The sequence below is a fragment of the Labeo rohita genome, chromosome 7, assembly GCF_022985175.1.
Source record: "Labeo rohita strain BAU-BD-2019 chromosome 7, IGBB_LRoh.1.0, whole genome shotgun sequence".
NCBI lineage: Eukaryota > Metazoa > Chordata > Actinopteri > Cypriniformes > Cyprinidae > Labeo > Labeo rohita.
The window spans coordinates 39,055,788-39,075,888 of NC_066875.1; the positions used below are offsets into that span (position 1 = coordinate 39,055,788).

Consider the following 20,101-nt stretch of genomic DNA (forward strand, 5'->3'; position numbering starts at 1 on the left):
TATTATTTTGAATTAATTTTATTTTTTAAATTTTCATTTAATTTTAGTTAAACTTTTAATAATTATATTGTTTTTCTCCATCAATTTCTATGAATTTTTAGGTTTTAGCTTATTTTATTAATTTCATTTAATTTTATTTTATATCAGGTAATGTTTAATTTATTTCAAGAAGTGATTTATTTTTTTTATGGTTTTAGTTTTAGTTAACAATAATAAACCTGACCAGTTTCAAGAATAATCCTGAAAAGTTAAAGATTTTTTTTCTAGTCAGGCATGAATGAATCTGCATTCTAAGAATAAGGCAAACTGATACTTTAGCTGAAAGGTCTTGTTACCTCACAATGTTCAATGATTTGTGCAATTGCAAGAAAATCAATAGTTATGTTCTATTGCAGCTGTTCTTATCCAAATAACTATTTGCATATGCATCATGGCATTGAGTTGTACAGGGTTAAATAGACTTAATGTCACGATGATGTATAATAAGACCATATTGCCGTGGAAATGTAAATGCATTTTGAGAGGTGAATAAGGTCACACTTAAGTCACAAGTAGGTTTAATGCATACATGCATGCATATGACAAAATACGCGGGTCTAAATCACTTAATCAATCCAATGTGCGTCACCAGTTGGTCTGCAAACGTGGCTCCCGGCATAAAAAAAACAATCACTGCAGAACAACAAATGGCCTTTATTCATTAAAACAAAGATGAGCTAGTCTCAACCTCTCCTCTGCCCAACATCCTTTCATTTCCATTCATTATTGGGCTATTTGTGAAGAGTCAGAGTCATTTGGATAAACACACTCAACAGAGACAGCAACTAATTTAGAGGGAACACTGAACATTTGAAAGGACTAAATGTACCGCTTTAAGTGGTCTGATAGCTTTTGGTTTTGTCTCTAAGGGAACATACAAAATAAACCAATGTGTGCTTTTAATATATATATATTATTTGCAAAAACACAGTTTTTTTTTAATTCTCAAAAATTCAGTTTTTTTTATGATGTTATCATGATTTTCTTGTGTTTTATTGTGTTAGTCAGCTGTATTTGTATACAGTGAAAATGGTTAAAAATGGAGTTATCTGATACTGCAAATGAACTATTCATATAAAGCCTTTAGATAAAAGTGCCAGCCTGTGAATAAATATACAAAATAATGTGAATAAATATAATAAATATAAAAATATAATAAATATGTTGGTCCTGAACCAACCAGGCTCTTTACCAGACACAATACAAATTTTGCAATATACCTGGTTTCTTACAACTGCCGAAAGCGAAAATTACATATATGTCATTATATTATTATATTATACACTGCCGTTCAAAAGTTTTGGACCAGCATGATTTTTAATGTTTTTTTAAATGTTTCTTATGCTTATCAAGGCTGTATCTATTTGATCCAAAATACAGAAAAAAACTGTAATATTATGAAATATTATTGCAATTTAAAATAACAGTTTTCTATTTTAATACACTTTAAAACAGAATTTATTTCTGTGTTGCAAAGCTGAATTTTCAACATCATTACTCCAGCCTTCAGTGTCACATGATCCTTCAGAAATCATTTTAATATGCTGATTTATTATCAGTGCTGGAAACAGTTGTGCTGCTTAATACTTTTTTTTTTGGAAACTGTGATACTTTTTTTTAGGATCCTCTGATGAATAAAAGTTAAATAGAACTCTTTTGTAACAATGTACACTACCGTTGGGGTCAGTAATTTTTCTCTTTCTTTCTTTGAAAGAAATTAATACTTTTATTCAGCAAGGATGTGCTAAATTGATTTAAGATACAGTATTTCTATTTCTATTTCTAAGAATCCTGAATAAAGTATCACAGGTTGCAAAAAAATATTAAGCAGCACAACTGTTTCCAACACTGATAATACATCAGCATATTAGAATGATTATATAGAGTGACTGGAGTGATGGCTGATGAAAATTCAGCTTTGCATCACAGAAATTAATTATATTTTAAAGTATATTCAAATAGAAAATGGTTATTTTAAATTGCAATAATATTTCATAATATTACCGTTTTTCTATATTTTTAATCAAATAAACAGAACTTTGATAAGCATTAGAGACGTCTTTAAAAATCGTACTGATCTCAAACTTTTGAACGGCAGTGTACATATTTGGAGACTGGTGTATGTCTGATTTTTCAACAGACATTTACCAATGTTAGTTGAATGATCAATTGCAAATACACTAAATTTTTAATTAAATTAACATTTTGTTTTCATAGTATTCACTCCTAATTAACTAAAAATAAAAACAGAAGACATGTAGCACCTACTGAGGATCCCAGTAGATTTTACAGTGTGTTAATTGGTCACTAAACAGTTATTAGCAAATGCTGATAATCTCAAAATTCTCCAAATAACTGAATCAGCTTGGCTAATATAATGGTCTATCACTATATTACTAGCAGAGCGATTACACAGCATTTAATATTTAACAACCACACATTTGCCACACCCACTCTATATAAAGTTTTTATCTTTTAATATCTTATGTAGATTAATGGAAGAGGTTATGTACGTACCATCTTCCAAACTCAAATCCTTGTCTTAACTGTTGCTACCAAAAAAAAGAAAAAAATCAGCCAACTCGAACAGTATGTGATTTCTATATTAAGTAGTAAATGATGTACTAAGAAACATGACATGTTTTGACAAACGGAAGTAAACAAAATTATTATTGATGACCTGAAAATTGACCAATGTTCCTTTTCCTTGTTGCTCTCAATTTTCTAGTCTTGCCTCTAATTGTAAAAAGGTTGCCCCCTCCACCTCTGCTCCTCACTGCGCACAGCTATATTTAGTCTCTCCAGAACAAGTCGTTCCAACCAGAACACAAAGAGACTCAATCAGAAAGAGAGAGAGGAGAAGACAGAAATCGGATGAGCACCAATACACCAACATTTGGCAATGCAGCATCCAAAACACAAGTTGCATGCTGGCGACCAGTCACGTTAGCCTTTTCCGCAGCAAAAGCAAAACATTGAGATTTCACTATACTACTTATTGTGCTATAATTTGCGATTTTTAATGCTATACATTTCTCAGTTTATAATCAATGGTGGTGCTTCAATAGCCGATGAAGCAGGAAAGTGTGCATACTAAGAAAAGTTCCTCTAATCACAACACTAACTAATTTATGCTAACAGCACTAGTTTGGACATGACAGCTGCAGTGCTGCAGGTAGAAAGCCATTTCCTGCACTAAGAGGCGTAATGAGATGAGACCACAGATCTATCCATCCATCCATCTCTCTCATTTCATCACATATCCTGCCATCCGTACACTGATCAATTTAACAATGCCTCTGGGACCATCTCTCTCCCTCTCATCCCCCTCTCTCACTGTCTGCTCTGTGACATGTTTTATGTTTGATCGGTCTGTCTGGGTCAGCATACATTAGCACAGTGGGAGTATGAGTACAGTTCGGCAAGAGCGTCTGCAGACTGCGTGTGTTTGTGTGCGAATGTTTTAGGCATTACTAGATGGCATTTTGAGGCCTTGTTGATTTTAGAGAGGTTTATTAACTGAGTTAATGTTAAAGGGGTCATCGGATGCTAAGTTCACTTTTACATTATGTTTGAACATTAATGTGTGTTGGCAGTGTATGTACAAATCTACCCTATAATGATAGAAATCCATGCAGGGGTTTTTAATTAATCTGTAAAAATAATATCCCCTTTTTTCAAATTAAGCCATTTTCAGAAGCCTGTCGGTGTGGCGTCACACCCACAGAGGCCGCTCCCACGATAGTTGATTGACATGAGCATTTTACCTCAGATCAGCTGTAACAGTCCGCCCTCTTTGTTTTGATGCTGGAGCAGGGATGTAAGTTAGACAAGAATATCTCCGTTTGAGGTGTTGTGTTGCTGGATGTAATAATGAACATAGTGGTCTTCATTTACTCCCGACATCTGAGCCGCTGAAGATGCAGTAGATTAAATTTTTTTGTGAAGGGAACGCGCCTCCCGATCTACATATATCTGTCTATGTTCGTGCGAATCATTTGTGATCCAGTTTCACTTACAGCAGAAGTGAGTATAAGTGAGTTTTTTTTATGAATCTTTGCGATCGCCTTTCCTAATAATGTGCTAGTTAACAAGTCTAGCAGCTAAACGCAGCTAAATGTGGCTAAAGTAAACAGGCTCGTCTCTCCACAGAGAGAAAAGAGGGGCGGGGCGAGCGGAACTCATTTGCGATTAAAGCAGCCTCGACCAGAATAAGATGATTTTTGCAGAGCTGATTTTGGACCAAAGTATATTAGAGACCTTTCATTAAGACCCTGAAGAATCATATCAACTTGTGGAAAATGGGCATCCGATGACCCCTTTAAAGGAGAAATTTACTTCCAGAACAAAAATGTACAGATAATTTAAGATAAGAAATTATGTTTCTTGAGGAAAATATTCCAGAATTCTCCTCCATATAGTAGACTTCTATGGTGCCTGCGAGTTTAAACTTCCAAAATGCACTTATCTAGCTAAACAATTGGCCATTTCCTAAAAAAAATAAAGGCTCATCTTGTTTTTTCTCTGTGATGCGCATGCAAACTCTGTATAATCCGGGTCAATACAGTTAGGGTATGTTGAAAAACTCCCAACTTATTTTCTCCTCCAACTTCAAAATCGTCCTACATCGCTGCAGAAGTACCGACCCAGTGTTGACAAAGTGAACACGCATAGTAGATCAAATGCCCTTTGCAAAAAAAGGTAAAACAGCAATGTAGGATGATTTTGAAGGTGGAGGAGAAAATGAGATGGGAGTTTTTCGACATACCCTAATTGTATTGACCCAGATTACACAGAGTTCACATGCGCATTGCAGAGAATAGACAAGACGAGCGTTTGAGGTTAAAAACTAAATAAATTGTACATTTTTTGAAAAATAACCAATCGTTTTGTTAGATAAAACCATTTTTCTTTGGCTGGGATCGTTTAGAGCCCTCTGAAGCTGCATTTAAACTTTATTTTGGAAGTTTAAACTCGCAGGCACCATAGAAGTCCACTATATGGAGAGAAATCCTGAAATGTTTTCCTCAAGAAACATAATTTCTTTACAAATGAAGAAAGAAAGACATGAACCTCTTGGATGACAAGGGGGTGAGTAAATTATCTAAATTTTTGTACTGGAAGTAAACTTCTCCTTTAACACACAAACCAACCTGAACTACTAGAATCTACCAAAAAACTGTATAAGGTATTACGTTTGGAGTAGTATTTCTATTTAAAAATTAATTAAACATTCTTCTTCTGTTACAATGACCAATAATGTACTGGGTATCTTGGCATTTACTTATACTTTTTAACTGACAGAGAAAGAAAAGCTGATGATGAGAGGCCTTAAATAGCATACTGCCATATAGTAAGTAATGCCTCCTGTGTATGAAAGCATGTATGGACAGTTATGTGTGCTTCTGAGTGCCTGTATGTGAGAAAGTATGTGATATGATAATCTTTCCTACGCTCGAGTGTGTGAATGACGTAGACTTTTCATCTCCTGAGGTTGTCAATCACTGACCAGCTTCACATCAAATGTTTTGAGTGACTCAATGATATGTTTATTCAGGAGTATGTATGTGTGTGTGCCATTCAGTAGGGTCTTACAACATTGACATGAAACAACAGCTGTGAACCTTCAACACACACACACACACACACATACACACTTTATGGAGAATGTCTTCTTGGAAAACGTGGCTGAAGTCAATCACATATCAAACACTGAAACAAAGAGCAAGATAGATCAAGGGAATGAGTAAATGAATGACTTTAGGAAAGTAAAAAGAAGGAAAGTCCTTCAAGTAATGAGGGTTTATTAATTAAAGTGCGTTTGTGTGTGTGTAATTGTTAACAAGTACATCTTGAGTCAGCATGTGTGTGATTTCAAAAGGAATCAAATGAACTCCACTGGAGAAAAGCTTTACACATCCTCCACCCCTTAAATGTTCATTTATTTAATATTTTTTTCATAAAAATTCAAAATGTTCACAGGAATGTAGTTCTGAATATATGTTCATGTCCACGGCACAATCAATTAATCACATCAATGTGAAAAAATGTCTCCATTTTCCATCAGAGCCTGGTGAAAAACTGAAAAAACCCAACAATGAGCACTAAACTACCAAACACGCATTGCTGACTCATCTGTACCCTCGCTCCTCAGGATCAACCACTTTTGGCGAACGTCTTTGCAGAAACATGCAACATAAATCAAAGTCTATCAATGTCTCTTTCTCTGGGCATAATACTGTATAATACAGCACAGCAATAATGTCAAGGTCTAATTATCTTAAATATCTCAATTCAGTCCACTTAAATTAAATTACATCTATCACATACCCATCCCATACAGCATGTTTGGCCTCTTGTGAAGTGAGTGATCTGAGATCTCAGTTCTGCTCAATGCTGTGCCCTTGGGCCTGACATTTAACCCAACGCTGTTTCAGAGAGACAGTCTCTGCGATAAGTGCACATTTAGCACACGCAGACACATTTTAATAAAACAGACTTCCAATAATCATATAAATGCTAAATTTTGGGGTCAGTAAGAGAGAAATGAATACTTTTATTCATAAAGGATACATTAAACTGATCAAAAGAGACAAAAGACATTCATAATGTTAAAAATAAATTTAAAAAGCTGTTCTCTTGAAAGTTTTACTCATCAAATATCATGATTCCTGCCATTTCAATAGGAATCCACGTTATTAGGAATTTTGCATGAGGGCGAAAGATTTCTCTATACAGATTTTGCATCAGGTTCAAGTTGGTTAATGTAACCAACAGAAAGCTGCTTGGTTTAAAATAGTATGAGCTGACTGTTATACTTTGCTACACTACTGGCAATGGACCTTTGTTGCCTGCCAAATTTCACTGAACATTTGCTTAAAGGTTATTACGCCCCTTTTTACAAGATGCAATATAAGTCTCAGGTGTCCCCCACAATGTGTCTGTGAAGTTTCAGCTCAAAATACCCCATGGGTCATTTATTATATCATTTTGAAAATGCCTATTTTGAGTGGAAACAGAAACACACCGTTTTTGTGCATGTCCCTTTGAAATGCAAATGAGCTGCTGCTCCCCGCCCCCTTTTCCAGAAGGGCTGTGCCCTTACAGTTTATACATCAGATACTCTGTGCAAAAAACATGGTTTTGATTATGTCAATCGCATCAAAAGCCATATTAGTTTAAACTTCTAATATATGGTTTTCTGAGCACACACATCCAAAGCATGCTCACAGAAAGCAGCAGTTACCGCATGTAAGTATTAAACTATGTTCTCTTTCATGTCTTATTGTGCTTAAACTGTCAAATTCACACAAGTTTATGTTGCAAACTCACACAAGTTACAAGTTACATTCGGTTATGTCTGTGTAGGTCAACAGCTGGGAAAGAAATCACATGTTTATATTAGATCTGCGTGGCACCAGTGTAATATACAGTAAATAAATCATTAAATCCACTGCTCTCATCTCCTCTGAGACTGGGACTCAAAATAGTGTTCTGTGCTTGTCTGAGCAGCCAAAGACAAAACAGTTAACATGCTTTGCTTGAACTTTTGCAATGGTGTTAGAACTGGTACACAGTTTTGGCTTGCAAAAACTAAATGATGGCGCCGTGGGTTAAGGGGCAGTAATATTATAATAGTACCCCCTTTAGAGCGGCTTGCAGAGAAAGGTTTACCAAAACAAAATTACTGGGTTGTCCTTTTCACATATTCTGGGTTGGTAGATGCACCAGGGACCCGGTTATAGCACTTAAACACGGAAAAAGTATGATTTTATGATGTCACCTTTAAAGGGCTGCTATTATACTTTTTGAACTTTTTGAACTTTTTTCAGTGTGTGGTATGTATCTTTGGGCATAAAAAAGTCCACTCCAAAAGGAGATATTTCATTTTTAAAAAAAACCCTTTTCAAGAACTACAACGAACGGCTCCTTTGGACTACAACGTTTGTTTTCCACATGCAATGATGTCACAGCGCGGCCCATTAGATTATCTTTAAAATAAATCCCACCCACGGAAATTCTAATTGTTGGGGGGGGTGTAGGGACGCGGCGGGTATAAACACAAGCATTGACTAGAGTGGCCGCTTCAGAGCTGTAACGCGCCGCAGACGTGTGCAGTACAGGGGGTGAAACACATGCCGAAGCTGCGATCTACTCCAGTTTCTGCATCTGAGCAGTAATGCGCCACAGACGTGTGCAGTGTGTGCCTCACACAGCTCCAGGGGGTTAATAAAGACCTCCTGTAGTGAATCGATGTGTTTTTGTAAGAAAAATATCCATATTTAAGAATTAAGAATCACTTTAATCTAGCTTACGCTAACAGTTGTACACGGAACCTGCTTCTTTGACAAGGGGCGTGTCAGTACTGAAATACCGTGTAAGCTGTTCGTCAATCGCAACGCTGTGGGACAGCTAACCAATCACAACACATTTCGTTTTTCGCAATTGTGCCATCTGCTATCCGTTAATGCTAGTAGATTCGGCCGTGGCTTCCTTTCAAAGTCTTCTAGCTCTTCAGGCTCACCTCCATATAATGTAATTATAATTAGCATTATATAAACCACTTGAAGCACTTCATGACTTTCTTTAGACAGCTAAGAAACATATGTACGTGTGTATGTATGTGTGTGTGTGTGTGTGTGTGTGTGTGTGTGTGTGTGTGTGTGCTCACAGTTAGGAAGAGTTTTGCTCTGGGTATTAAGAGGACTCAAGAGTAAGCGGTACATTTATTGAGCAATGCTGACTGAGCCCTTTCAGAGCTTCAGTTTTGGACTGAATTTGTCCACGTCCACACACACACAGTAGTTTACTTGGCGTTATACACATCTAAATTACTAAAAGCTAACCCAAACAGCTTTTGAATTTTTAGAATAACAACATGATTTGGTTTATACATTAATCATTTCTCCAAATAAGGACCCCGGAGGGAGGTTTTGTCAGATTTAGCTCAGTGTGTCCCCAAAGTATAGCTAAATAAACACACACAAGCACATACCCTTAAAACCCATGCCAAAATACAGATCCAAAATGCTGTCTGATCAAATTACTAATTATTAATATACGCTTGCTTCTCATTTTTTCTTCCCACCATCCTCCGCTCTCTCTTTTTCACTGTCATTCCCCCTTTCCCCTGCAAGTTTAAGGTTACACTCTGTAACCCTATTCTGCAGAGCTTCAGTGAGAACTTGTGGCTAAGTGCCTGTCTGGTCAGCACACGTACACATAAGGCAACAGGCTGTGGAAAATATTTATTCATGTGCAAAATAGAAAAGAACTGTGTCGTCACTGGCTAATCTCTAAATGAGGGATGAACAAATGAGACAATCTGTCTTCTTTCTGCCACTTGTACTTTTCTTTTCACCGATTTGTCAGCTTAACAACCATCACGCAATTAGGCAAAGAGTTTGGACTTGTCATGATTTCAGTGACCCCCATTCAAGGTGTTTCCCTGCATATGGTTAGAGATGCTGAAATAGGCTTCAGCACCCCTTATGGCTGGGTTTTGACACAAATTTCACAATTCAATTAGATTTCCATTTCAATTCAATATACATTATTTTGGATATATATCAGGTACAGTACGTGCCAAAGTTTCTTAGGGAAAAAAATAAAAAATGATGTCACTCCACATTTATTGTTTGAATACTGCAATAAAATGTCCAACATAAGACTTATCAAAAGTAACAAAGCACAAAGCTTATTGTGATTTATTGGATGCGAGGTGCGCTACAACGTTCTGTTCACTAACTGAAAATTGGCTAGACTAATCGATTCTTGAGATTTAAGAACCAATATCATTTCGTAAAAATGAGAATCGATTAAAAATTATATTTTTTACCCAGCTCTAGCATCAGTGCAACCCTACGTAGGACATGCGGCTTAAAATAAAACAGATGGATGGCTGGATTTGGCTTTTATTTATTTATTTATTTTTTATAAAATGGATAGTTCCGGCCCTTGATTCTAACTGGTTGAGCCGCATTCAAAGCTGTTGTAAATTACAAACAAACATTTTTGTTTACATCTGTCTGTTGCTCGGCAACCACTTTGTTGCAACAACAACTGTTTCTGAGAAACTACATTGTCTGGCAGAAGAATACTGTTTTTATTAATAGCATTACACTTTATTTACCCTGTTTTATTTTGTAAAACCTTACTACGTATATGGAATAACCATTTTATAAAAGCAATAAGCCCCGTAAAGCCATGGTTTACAGTACGTCGTGCCTAAAAACACCCCTTAGCTGTTATAAATTCACTGTAAACCACTGCTTCTTGGGGCTTATTGCTTTATTATAAAACGAATAGTTCCAGTCCTTGATTCTGATTGGTTAAGCTACGTTCTAAGTTGTTGTAAATTACAAACATACACCTTTGTTTACGTCTGTGTGTTGCTCGGCAACTACTTTATTGCAACCACAACATTGTTTGGCGGAAGAATAATGTTTTTATTAATATCATTACACTTTATTTGCTCTGTTTTAGTTTGTGAGACCTTACTATGTATATGGAATAACCATTTTATAAAAGCAATAAGCCCCTTGAAGCCGGGGTTTACACTAAATTTATCAGAGCTAAGGGGGTTTTAGACACTCTACTTCACGTAATGCCTATCAACGCCCCTGAGCTGTTATAAATTCACTGTAAACCACTGCTTCTTAGGGCTTATTGCTTTAATTTAATTTTAATTAATTAATAATTCATTAGTTTATTTATTTATTTATTTATTATTATTTTTATTATTCCTGTATAAGAAAAACAAATACAGAATTTATTTTTAAAAACTATTTGGAAACTGAAGCCACACTTATATTAATTTAATAAATTAATAAAATATCAAAACAAGTGCCATGTGCAATCAAACAATCTTTTTTTTTTTTTTTCAGAACTAAATTATTAACTCTTTAACATTTAATTAACCGAACAGTCTCAATGGCATTTTGGTGGATTTATGAAATCCCTCAAATTTACAAAATTAAGACAAAAATACTTTTATATTTTATAGTTGTTGTTTAATATATATGTCCATAATTTTACAAACATATATTTCAAACTTTTAGTTTAAAAAGTGTGATTATGCAATTTTCTTACATTGACATACACCAGTGACATACACCAGTATTCAAAAATACAGAAATATTGTGAATAATTATTATAATTTAAAATAACTGTTTTCTATTTTAATATACATTTAAATGTAATTTATTCCTGTGACGCACAGCTGGATTTTCCACAGCCATTACTCCAGTCTTCAGTATCACATTATCCTTCAGAAATCATTCTAATAAGCTGATTTGTTGCTCAAGAAACATTAATTATTTTTATAAATTAGAAATATATTTTTAATATTTAAGCACAAATTGTGAAACAATTTTTTTTTAGGATTTTTTGATGAACAGAAAGTTCAAAAGAACAGCATTTATTTGAAATAGAGATTTAAAATAGAGAAAATCAGTTTATGCATCTTATGCAAAATAAAAGTAATTTTCTTTCATAAAGAAAATTTTGAACAGGAGTGTATACATTTTAAAGTGTGGCTTAAGTATTCGTATACTATTTGGGGCTACTGAAAAGAGAGCTCAGAACAGCGACAGGAACTGGGAAGTAATACAAGAACATTTTTTTGTCTTGTCAGGGTGGCTCGTAAAGCATGTCACAGGAGCCTTGCAGTATTTAACCTGCCAACACGCACACACGGACAAACACACAGACATACATACACACTTGATAAATGACACACACATCATTCACAGAAAGAGAGAGAGACGCTGTCACATAGATCAGATTTTAAAGAAAACACTCCGGACAGATTCAGCCCAGGTATGGCATGTTTCAGATAATTATGTAAAAGTGCTGAGTGTTTGTTTTCACATGCACACACACGCATGCATGCACGCACGCACACACACACACACAGTGCCGTTTCCTGGGTCACTGGGTTTAATCTCCACTTTTTCTCCTCTCACTAGAGATGATGAGATGCTGCCTTTTATCCCTCTGGAGGTTAAAAATCTGCGTGCGCTTTAGTGTGTGCGTGTCTGAATGTTTGTTTGTGCGAGTTTGTGCATATGAGAAAATGTAGCCTTCCTGTTCCCTTTCAAATAAAGAAAACAAAACACGCACACAAAAACACAAACAAGACACTTCTGGAGAGAACGTGGACAGTAATTACAGAGGGAGGTGTAAAGATGTAGAGCGTGCAGAAAGGAATAAGGGATGAGTGATGCTGACGCACATGTTGAAGTAAGCAACTAGCTGATCTGTACGTCACTCCTCAAGCCTTTCGGTCACTGCATATTCAAACCAGAGAGAGCAAACGGAGAAAAAAAGACAGAAACAGAGAGAGGAACAGACAGAAATAGAGATGAAACACTGAATGGGGGAGAACGAAGACAGCTGGAAGATTAAAAGAGCTGCAAAGAAACGAAGCCAGGGTTGAAAGAGAATGTAGAATGACATACAGAAAAAGATGTGAAGAGCCGAGGCTGAGCATCTTTCTTTATTATAGCGATAGTTCAGCCGTAAAAGAAAATTGTATTATTATTTGCTTACCCTCATGTCAGTTACTGTTTGCTGTTATTGTTTCTGTGGAACATAAAAGTACACTCTTCTACCAATGCCGTTTTGTAGTCATGTTTAAATTTGGACATAAGCTAAACAAGAGCTTTGGTTATAGTCAATAAATAATTGCAATTTATTCCTATGATGGTAAAGCTGAATTTTAGGCATCCATTACTCTTGTGTCACGCGATTCTTCAAAAATCATTCTAATATGCTAAAATGCTGCTTCTTATCTTAATCAATGTTGAAAACAGTTGTGCTATGATATGTGACCCTGGACCACAAAAATAGTCATAACGGTCAGTTTTTGAAATCTGAATAAATAAGTTTTGTTAGGACAATGACAATATTTGGCCGAGATACAATTATTTGAAAATCTGGAATCTGAGGGTGCCAAAAAATCTAAATATTGAGAAAACCACCTTTAAAGTTGTCCAGATAAAGTTCTTAGCAATGCATATTAGTAATCAAAAATTATGTTTTGATATATTTACAATAGGAAATTTACAAAATATCTTCATGGAACATCCTTAACATTCTAATGATTTTTTGCATAAAAGAATAGTCTATTATTTCGAACTATTCAATGTATTATTGGCTACTGCTACAAATATACCTGTGGTACTCACAACTGATTTTTGTTGTCACATATTATTGTGGAATCGCAATGATTTTTTGGGGATTCTTTGATGAAAATTTCAAAAGAACGGCATTGAGAATTTTTTTGTAACATAAATGCATTTACTGTTGATTTTTATCAATTTAAAAATCTTTCTGATCCCAAAATTTCAGTCACACAAAGTTGACAGAATCCTTTGAATAACATAAGCAATAAACTATTATTTTTTATTTATTTATAGAGGTGTGACGAGACACTTATCCCACGAGATGAGACGAGACGAGACACAAGACTGGGTTCACGAGAACGAGACGAGACAAGATTTTTAAACGTTTCTTAAGAAAACAGAAATAATGATTATAATGTGGTTGAAAAGACTGTTTGTGTTGCTCTTTCTGCATTCACATTTACCCCGACCCTCTGATTCATTAACATGGGCAGCGACAAAACGTGCTTCTCACGCTCCACTGATACTCGTGATGTGAAACAGTCCTAATAGACATAGCTAAATCGGTGTCATTCAGGAATAAGATCGGTGGGTGTTTGAATCGAGATCTCGATTTTAAGGATGAATCTTGCATCTCTAATGTAAATACTACAAAATGTTTTGTGAGGATATCGTAACGTGGTCTCGCAGGACACATCCGATCTCGCGAGATCTCGTGCCACAAGATCTCGTCACATCCCTATTTATTATTTTTTTTACAATGTTTTTACTTCTTTTTTGAAGCACCCCTGATCACAACGAGCTGTCACTGTGTTGTAGAAATCCAAATTTTGTTTCACTTTTTCCCAAATTCAATTTTTTTTTGTACTCCATTTTAATGGCTGAATTAAAGTTTATTAATCAAAAGGCATGTCTTGAAATCATGAGACGTATACAATTTAAATGCAAGTTATTAACAAAAATTAAATTTTTAAGGTCCCTATGAAATACTAGAAAAAACATTTTTATTTTTTTCTGTAATCAAACGAAGGCATCAAACATTTAAAAGGGTTTAATGAATAAATATAAATTTTAATAATAATAATAATAAATTTTTTGTGCAAAGTGCTGCATGTGTACTGTTCAAATTAAAACATGGAAGAAAAAATGTGATTTATTAATTTTATTAGTAGGCGTATTACATTAAGACGTATATTCTACTGTATATTTCTGTCACAATTTTTTCAAGTTTAACCAGACTGCGTCTGTGCCATTCATTCACACAGAGACATGCAGAACATGCAGATTCGTATTTAAATCTTTTTGTGCCTTAATATTCACAGACCCTAGTCCATATCACAATTTGATTTAGGTGAACTGACATACTTTTACTTTATTAGTCCCAAATTTGGCAAATTCCGTGACATTCCAATTTATACAATTCCATTTTTTTGAATGGATTCCAGGGTTCTGTTCACGTCTCCATATCATGGAAATTATAGGGCCTTAGTACTGCATATGTAGCAATGTCTAGTTCTGTGCACCACTAAAAATTCAGAATTCATTTTTGGGTGATCTATGCCTTTAAGTCGTTGACAGGTTGACACTCCGAAGAGTTACACACTGTGCAAACAGCCAGTTCTGAGAAAACAGCAGCTTCTGTGTGTGAGACTGTCACATTCGGACTGGGGCTCCGGGGAGAGACAGGTTGATTTAGTTAATTGAATGTATGGGAGTGTTACATAATTTAGCCTGAGGCCCAGTCTGTTCTTTTAGCTCCCAACAAGCTTAAACCAGTCTTAGACAGCTACACTCACAGAACACAAACTGTCTAACAAATCCACATTGTACAAATGTGCATATTGATCTACTGTACCTCCATGAATGAACATGCACACATGCCATGCGGTTAGACTATTGTGGCTTTGACTGGTATAATTAAGATTATCATAACATTCAATAATTCTAAAATGTAATCTAGTCTACAATATTTAACAATATACAAAATAAAAAAAATACATATATTATATTATATTATATTATATTATATATTTTTGTATACAAGAGATAATACAGCATAAATAAAATGTATTATTAAAAAAATATTAGCAGCAACAATAATAATAGTTAATATTACAATACTGTATATTAAAATATTTAAATAAATACTATGATTAGGGCAAATCCAGCGTTATGGATGTGACATATAAATGCTTAGAAAATGTATGTGTTACCTATAACCATCTGTTTATAATTTAATAAACCCTTGTTAATAGAGTCTAAACATCAAAAAACATTAGTCTATGCACTAGTCTATGCATTAGTCTTCTGTGTTAAAAAAGGGAAATAATCATGTGTTATGGATGTGACAAAAAAGCACACCGTTTTTGAGAGACTACATACTTTGTAGGATTTCTCCGAATTAAAATGCACAAACCAGACGCAATAGTACCCAACAAATAGAGAAGCGATGGCTCTCCACAGAGCATATAACTGTTACTTTATTTTCATTTTGATGTGTCTATTTATGAGGAATATGTACTGTTATGGATGTGACTAGCCTGAAAATAGCACTTACCAGACTATGGAAAATCATGCACTAAAAATAATTCTTTAAAAACTTTAAGAGAGACCTCACATGGGTATTTGAACCACCAAATGTTGACATCTGTGCTATCAGTATAATAAAAACCTTTGGTAAAAACTTTATTTTTTCATGGTAAGGTTGACATTTGCATGGAATGACCCACTAGCAACAACAATAATAAAGCAAGAGTTTATCAAATTAATTGCAAATTATCAGTTTGGATGCTCTACTTTAGTACTTTTTGCATTGCACTCTTGCTCTCTCTCTCTCTCACACACACACTCGCGTTGGATTTGCATGCTTTATGGGGACATTCCATAGGCATAATAGTTTTTGTACTGTACAAACTGTATTTTCTATCGCCCTACACCAACCCTACAAAAAAACCTACCCCTTACAGGTAAATTTGTGCATTTTTAGATTTTCAAATTTTTTTTGTATGATTTATAAGCTTATTTTCTCAAGACAAGGATTTTGGATATTGCCATCTTTGTGGGGACATTCTGTCCCCATAACGTAGGGTTTACCAGGACACCACACACACACACACACACACACACTAAACTCCAGACTGTGAGGAAAAAATGATTAATTAGCAGACTTTAATCAGTTTTGTTTCCCAAAGGCCCAGTAACCATAAGCTCTTTACACACAAGCCTAGTTAACACTGGAATAAAACCTAGAAAAATTATATAGTGTGTGTGCTGGTGTGTGCTTATGTGTTTGGTGTTTACATTTGTGTGTTTGTGCAGAGAAGGCCAGATCGCATCTCTAGAGGGTGAACACACGTTTGAGGAGGGCGGTCACGGACAAAGACAGAATTGAGCAACTGAACTCTGAAACAGAATTAGAAACATTAAGCAATATCAAACATTGCAAAAGAACCAAAAAAACAAAGCAGAACAGAGTCACAATGTGCTGCACATATTAATGTTTATAACAAAAAAGTTCTGAACATGTTGCTAAAAAAAAAAAAAAAAAAACTGCTTAAGATGGTTTGTTGGTTTTTGTTGGCTTTTGCTGCTCTCAAAGCCTGCCCTTCTAGCTAGATCAGTTAACAAGTGCTTTAAACACCTCAAAACAGAACAGACCAGCCTGACCGGGTTGGGAGACTAGCTAAGTATCTAAGGCTTTGAGCATCAATTTTGTGCATTGAAATGTCAAACAAAAACTAAATACTGTAGAAATTTAAAGGAGAACTCCACTTCCAGAACAACAGTTTACAAATAATTTACTCATCCCCTTGTCATCCAAGATGTTCATGTCTTTCTGTCTTCAGTCGTAAAGAAATTATGGTTTTTGAGGAAAACATTTCAGGATTTTTCTTCATATAATGGACTTCAATGGTCCCCCCGATTTTGAACTTCCAAAATGTAGTTTAAATGCAGCTTCAAAAGGCTCTAAACGATCCCAGCCGAGGAAGAAGGGTCTTATCTAGCGTAACGATCGGCCATTTTTTCGCCAAAAAATAAAAATTTGTATACTTTTTATGCACAAAAGCTCATGTAGCACAGGTTCTGGGATGTGCGTTCTTGAATGATTTGTTCATTTTGAACGGATCTTTAATGTGACTCAGGAAGAACGCATGTGCAACATCCTATTACGTTCTGTACTGGAATTAGTTCACCTGTTTTGAGTCTTCGGGTTTTTCAAGTCGTCTCAAACCCGAAAACTTGTCAAATAAGAGGTGAGGTGAGCTAATCATAGACTGAAGACCCAGGTAAACAATGAATTAATCTTTTCTGTTTCTTATAGCATTACAGTTTTGTCTCGTTTGTAGTGTGATCTACGTTTGTGTAAGCAGTAGATGTGTTAGGGAAGTAACACGTAACATTTTAATTCTATTTTGCTAAAATTAATGAAATTACTCGAAAAAAGATTCGTTCATTTTGCTGAACGAGATTCAAAGGTCCGAGACGGTAAAATGATCTGAACTTCCCATCACTACTACGAATCACGTCTAAGTTCATCGTCTGTGTACTCCGGCTCAAAAAGGTAGAGAATGGCAAAAAACTCCATCTTATCTTCTGCTACAACTTCAGAATCGTCTGACATCGTTGTACGTTTTTGTTTGTAAACAGCGTTTGATTTACTTGCACTTTCTTAGTCTTTGCGTGTTCTCTTTGTAAACACTGGGTCTGTAGTTCCAGCTACGTTTGGCGTGACCTTTCGACATGATAGTACGTGCTTAAAAAGTATACAAATTTTTATTTTTCGAAAAAAATGACAGATCGTTTCGCTAGATAAGACCCTTCTTCCTCGGCTGGGATCATTTAGAGCCTTTTGAAGCTGCATTTAAACTACATTTTGAAAGTTCAAAATCGGGGCAACAATGAAGTCCACTCACTAAAAAATGTTGGGTTAAAAATAACCCAACTAGTAACCCAACTATGGGTTGGTATAGCACCTTCCCATCTATGGGTTATTTTAACCCAATGAATTGGGTTAAAATCCAGTTGGGTTAAAAGTAACCCAACAGTTGAGTTAATTATTTAGATTCATTTATATCAGTTTTTATTTATTTATTTATTTTTTTTATAAAAATACACTATAACACTACTTTGTTTTCAAATAAATATTTTATTTAAATATGCAAATATTTTTTTTTACAAATATATTTTTAAATGTAAAACAGTCATACTGCAAATGTTTACAAAATAAGTGTACAAGAATGTGAAAATATAATACATTCAAAACACAAATATGCACACACAACTGACATATTTTCAAGATGTACACTGAATTCAAAACCAACTATTCAAAACTAATGTTTATTTATCTGATTCTGGTCCACAAAACCTGTCATAAGGGTCAAGTTTTTTTGTATTTAAATATAAACATCATCTGAAAGCTCAATAAATAAGCTTTCTATTAATATGTGGTTTGATAGGATAGAACAACTATTTGAAAATCTGGAATCTGAGGGTGCAAAAAAATCTAAATATTGAGAAAATTGCCTTTAAAGTTGTCCAAGTGAAGTTATTAGCAACACATATTACTAATAATAAATTCAGTTTCAATATACTTATGGTAGGAGATTTACAAAATATCTCCATGGAACATGATCTTTACTTAATATTCTAATGATTTTTGGCATGAAAGAAAATTTGATAATTTTGACCCATACAATGCAATTTTGGCTATTTCTACAAATGTACCCATGATACTTATGACCGGTTTTGTTGTCCAGGGTCATAAATGTGTATCAATTCATATTTATTTATATCAACACATACACAAATGTGCACAAATAAAACAAACATAACATACAAACTTTTATCAATAAAACAAAAATAAAAAATCATAAACACAAGTAATAATAATAATAATAATAATAATAATAAAACAAAGTAAATCTGCTGGCTGCTGGACTTGCTGATAATCAGCAACATAAAAGTTTTTACGGATCAATAAATACAAAGTTTCTAAGGAAGAGGTAATGTGTTGAAAGAACTCCTGGAATATTAAAGACTGTGTGCTGCAAATGGGTGCAGAGGAGCTTTGGGTAGTAGATGTCATAAATGTAGAAATGTCTGAAACACAGATCCACTGCTTGTAGTAAGGTCTTCTGTTCCACTGTTTCACCGTTGAAAATGCTAAAAACTTCTTCTCTTGGAGTTAGTGCAGCAATGCTGGTGTCATCCGGTCGCATAAAACTTCCTTCATTGACTCCTTCCTCTGTGATAAGATGAAGCAGAAGAAGAAACATTTTACAGATAAACTAGAAACATTTTTTCATAATTGTTGGAAAACCTACACTACTAATCAGAAGTTTTTGAACAGTAAGATTTTTAAAGTTATTTAAAGAATTCTTTTCTACTCACTAAGCCTGTATTTATTTGATCCAAAATACAGTAAAAGCAGTAATATTGTGAAATATTTTTACTATTTTAAATAACTGCTTTCTATTTTAAAAGCTTTGAAAAGACTGGACAATTACATTTTAAATATATTCAAATAGAAAGCGGTTATTTTAAATGCTGTATTTTGGATGAAATAAATGCAGGCTTAGACAGAAGGGAATTCTTTAAAAACATTAAAAATCTTGCTGTCCAAAAACTTTTGACTGGTAATGTATATGGATCACTAATATAAATAGTTTACTTACCTTGAAATATTTCAGTTAATTGGCATGTGGATGTTTAATGTATGAGATTCCACTGTTGTAATTTTTCCTTCACTGAAGAACCCAATGTCTAAAAATAAGTATAAACACATTTAGTACACATTTAAAAAAACATGCAAATCTGTCATAGCTTTATAATAGAAATGGCTGTAATTAGAGGCGAATCTAATATATGCATAACAATATTCAATATAAATAAACCATAAAAACACATTTAGTGTTATTCCAATTAGTGCTCGCTTT

The 20,101-nt window shown here is 34.5% G+C and overlaps 1 protein-coding gene across 4 annotated transcripts in view; it reads right to left on the reverse strand.

The window, feature by feature from the left end:
* si:ch73-335l21.1 (insulin receptor substrate 1-B) overlaps nt 1–20,101 on the reverse strand; it is a 55,490-nt gene that overhangs the window by 1,138 nt on the left and 34,251 nt on the right. Inside the window, exons 3-4 of one of the 4 annotated variants that reach the window (XM_051113968.1) lie at nt 19,841–19,928; nt 19,145–19,410 (exon numbers count right to left, since the gene is read on the reverse strand). The exons of 2 other annotated variants lie outside the window; for them this stretch is intronic. In XM_051113968.1, coding sequence (XP_050969925.1) covers nt 19,852–19,928 — 77 coding nt within the window. In that variant the 3' untranslated portion in view covers nt 19,145–19,410; nt 19,841–19,851. Of the gene's footprint in view, nt 1–2,556; nt 2,876–19,144; nt 19,411–19,840; nt 19,929–20,101 lie in introns of those variants that run through there. One more of the 4 variants, XR_007828023.1, reaches the window with a different exon arrangement.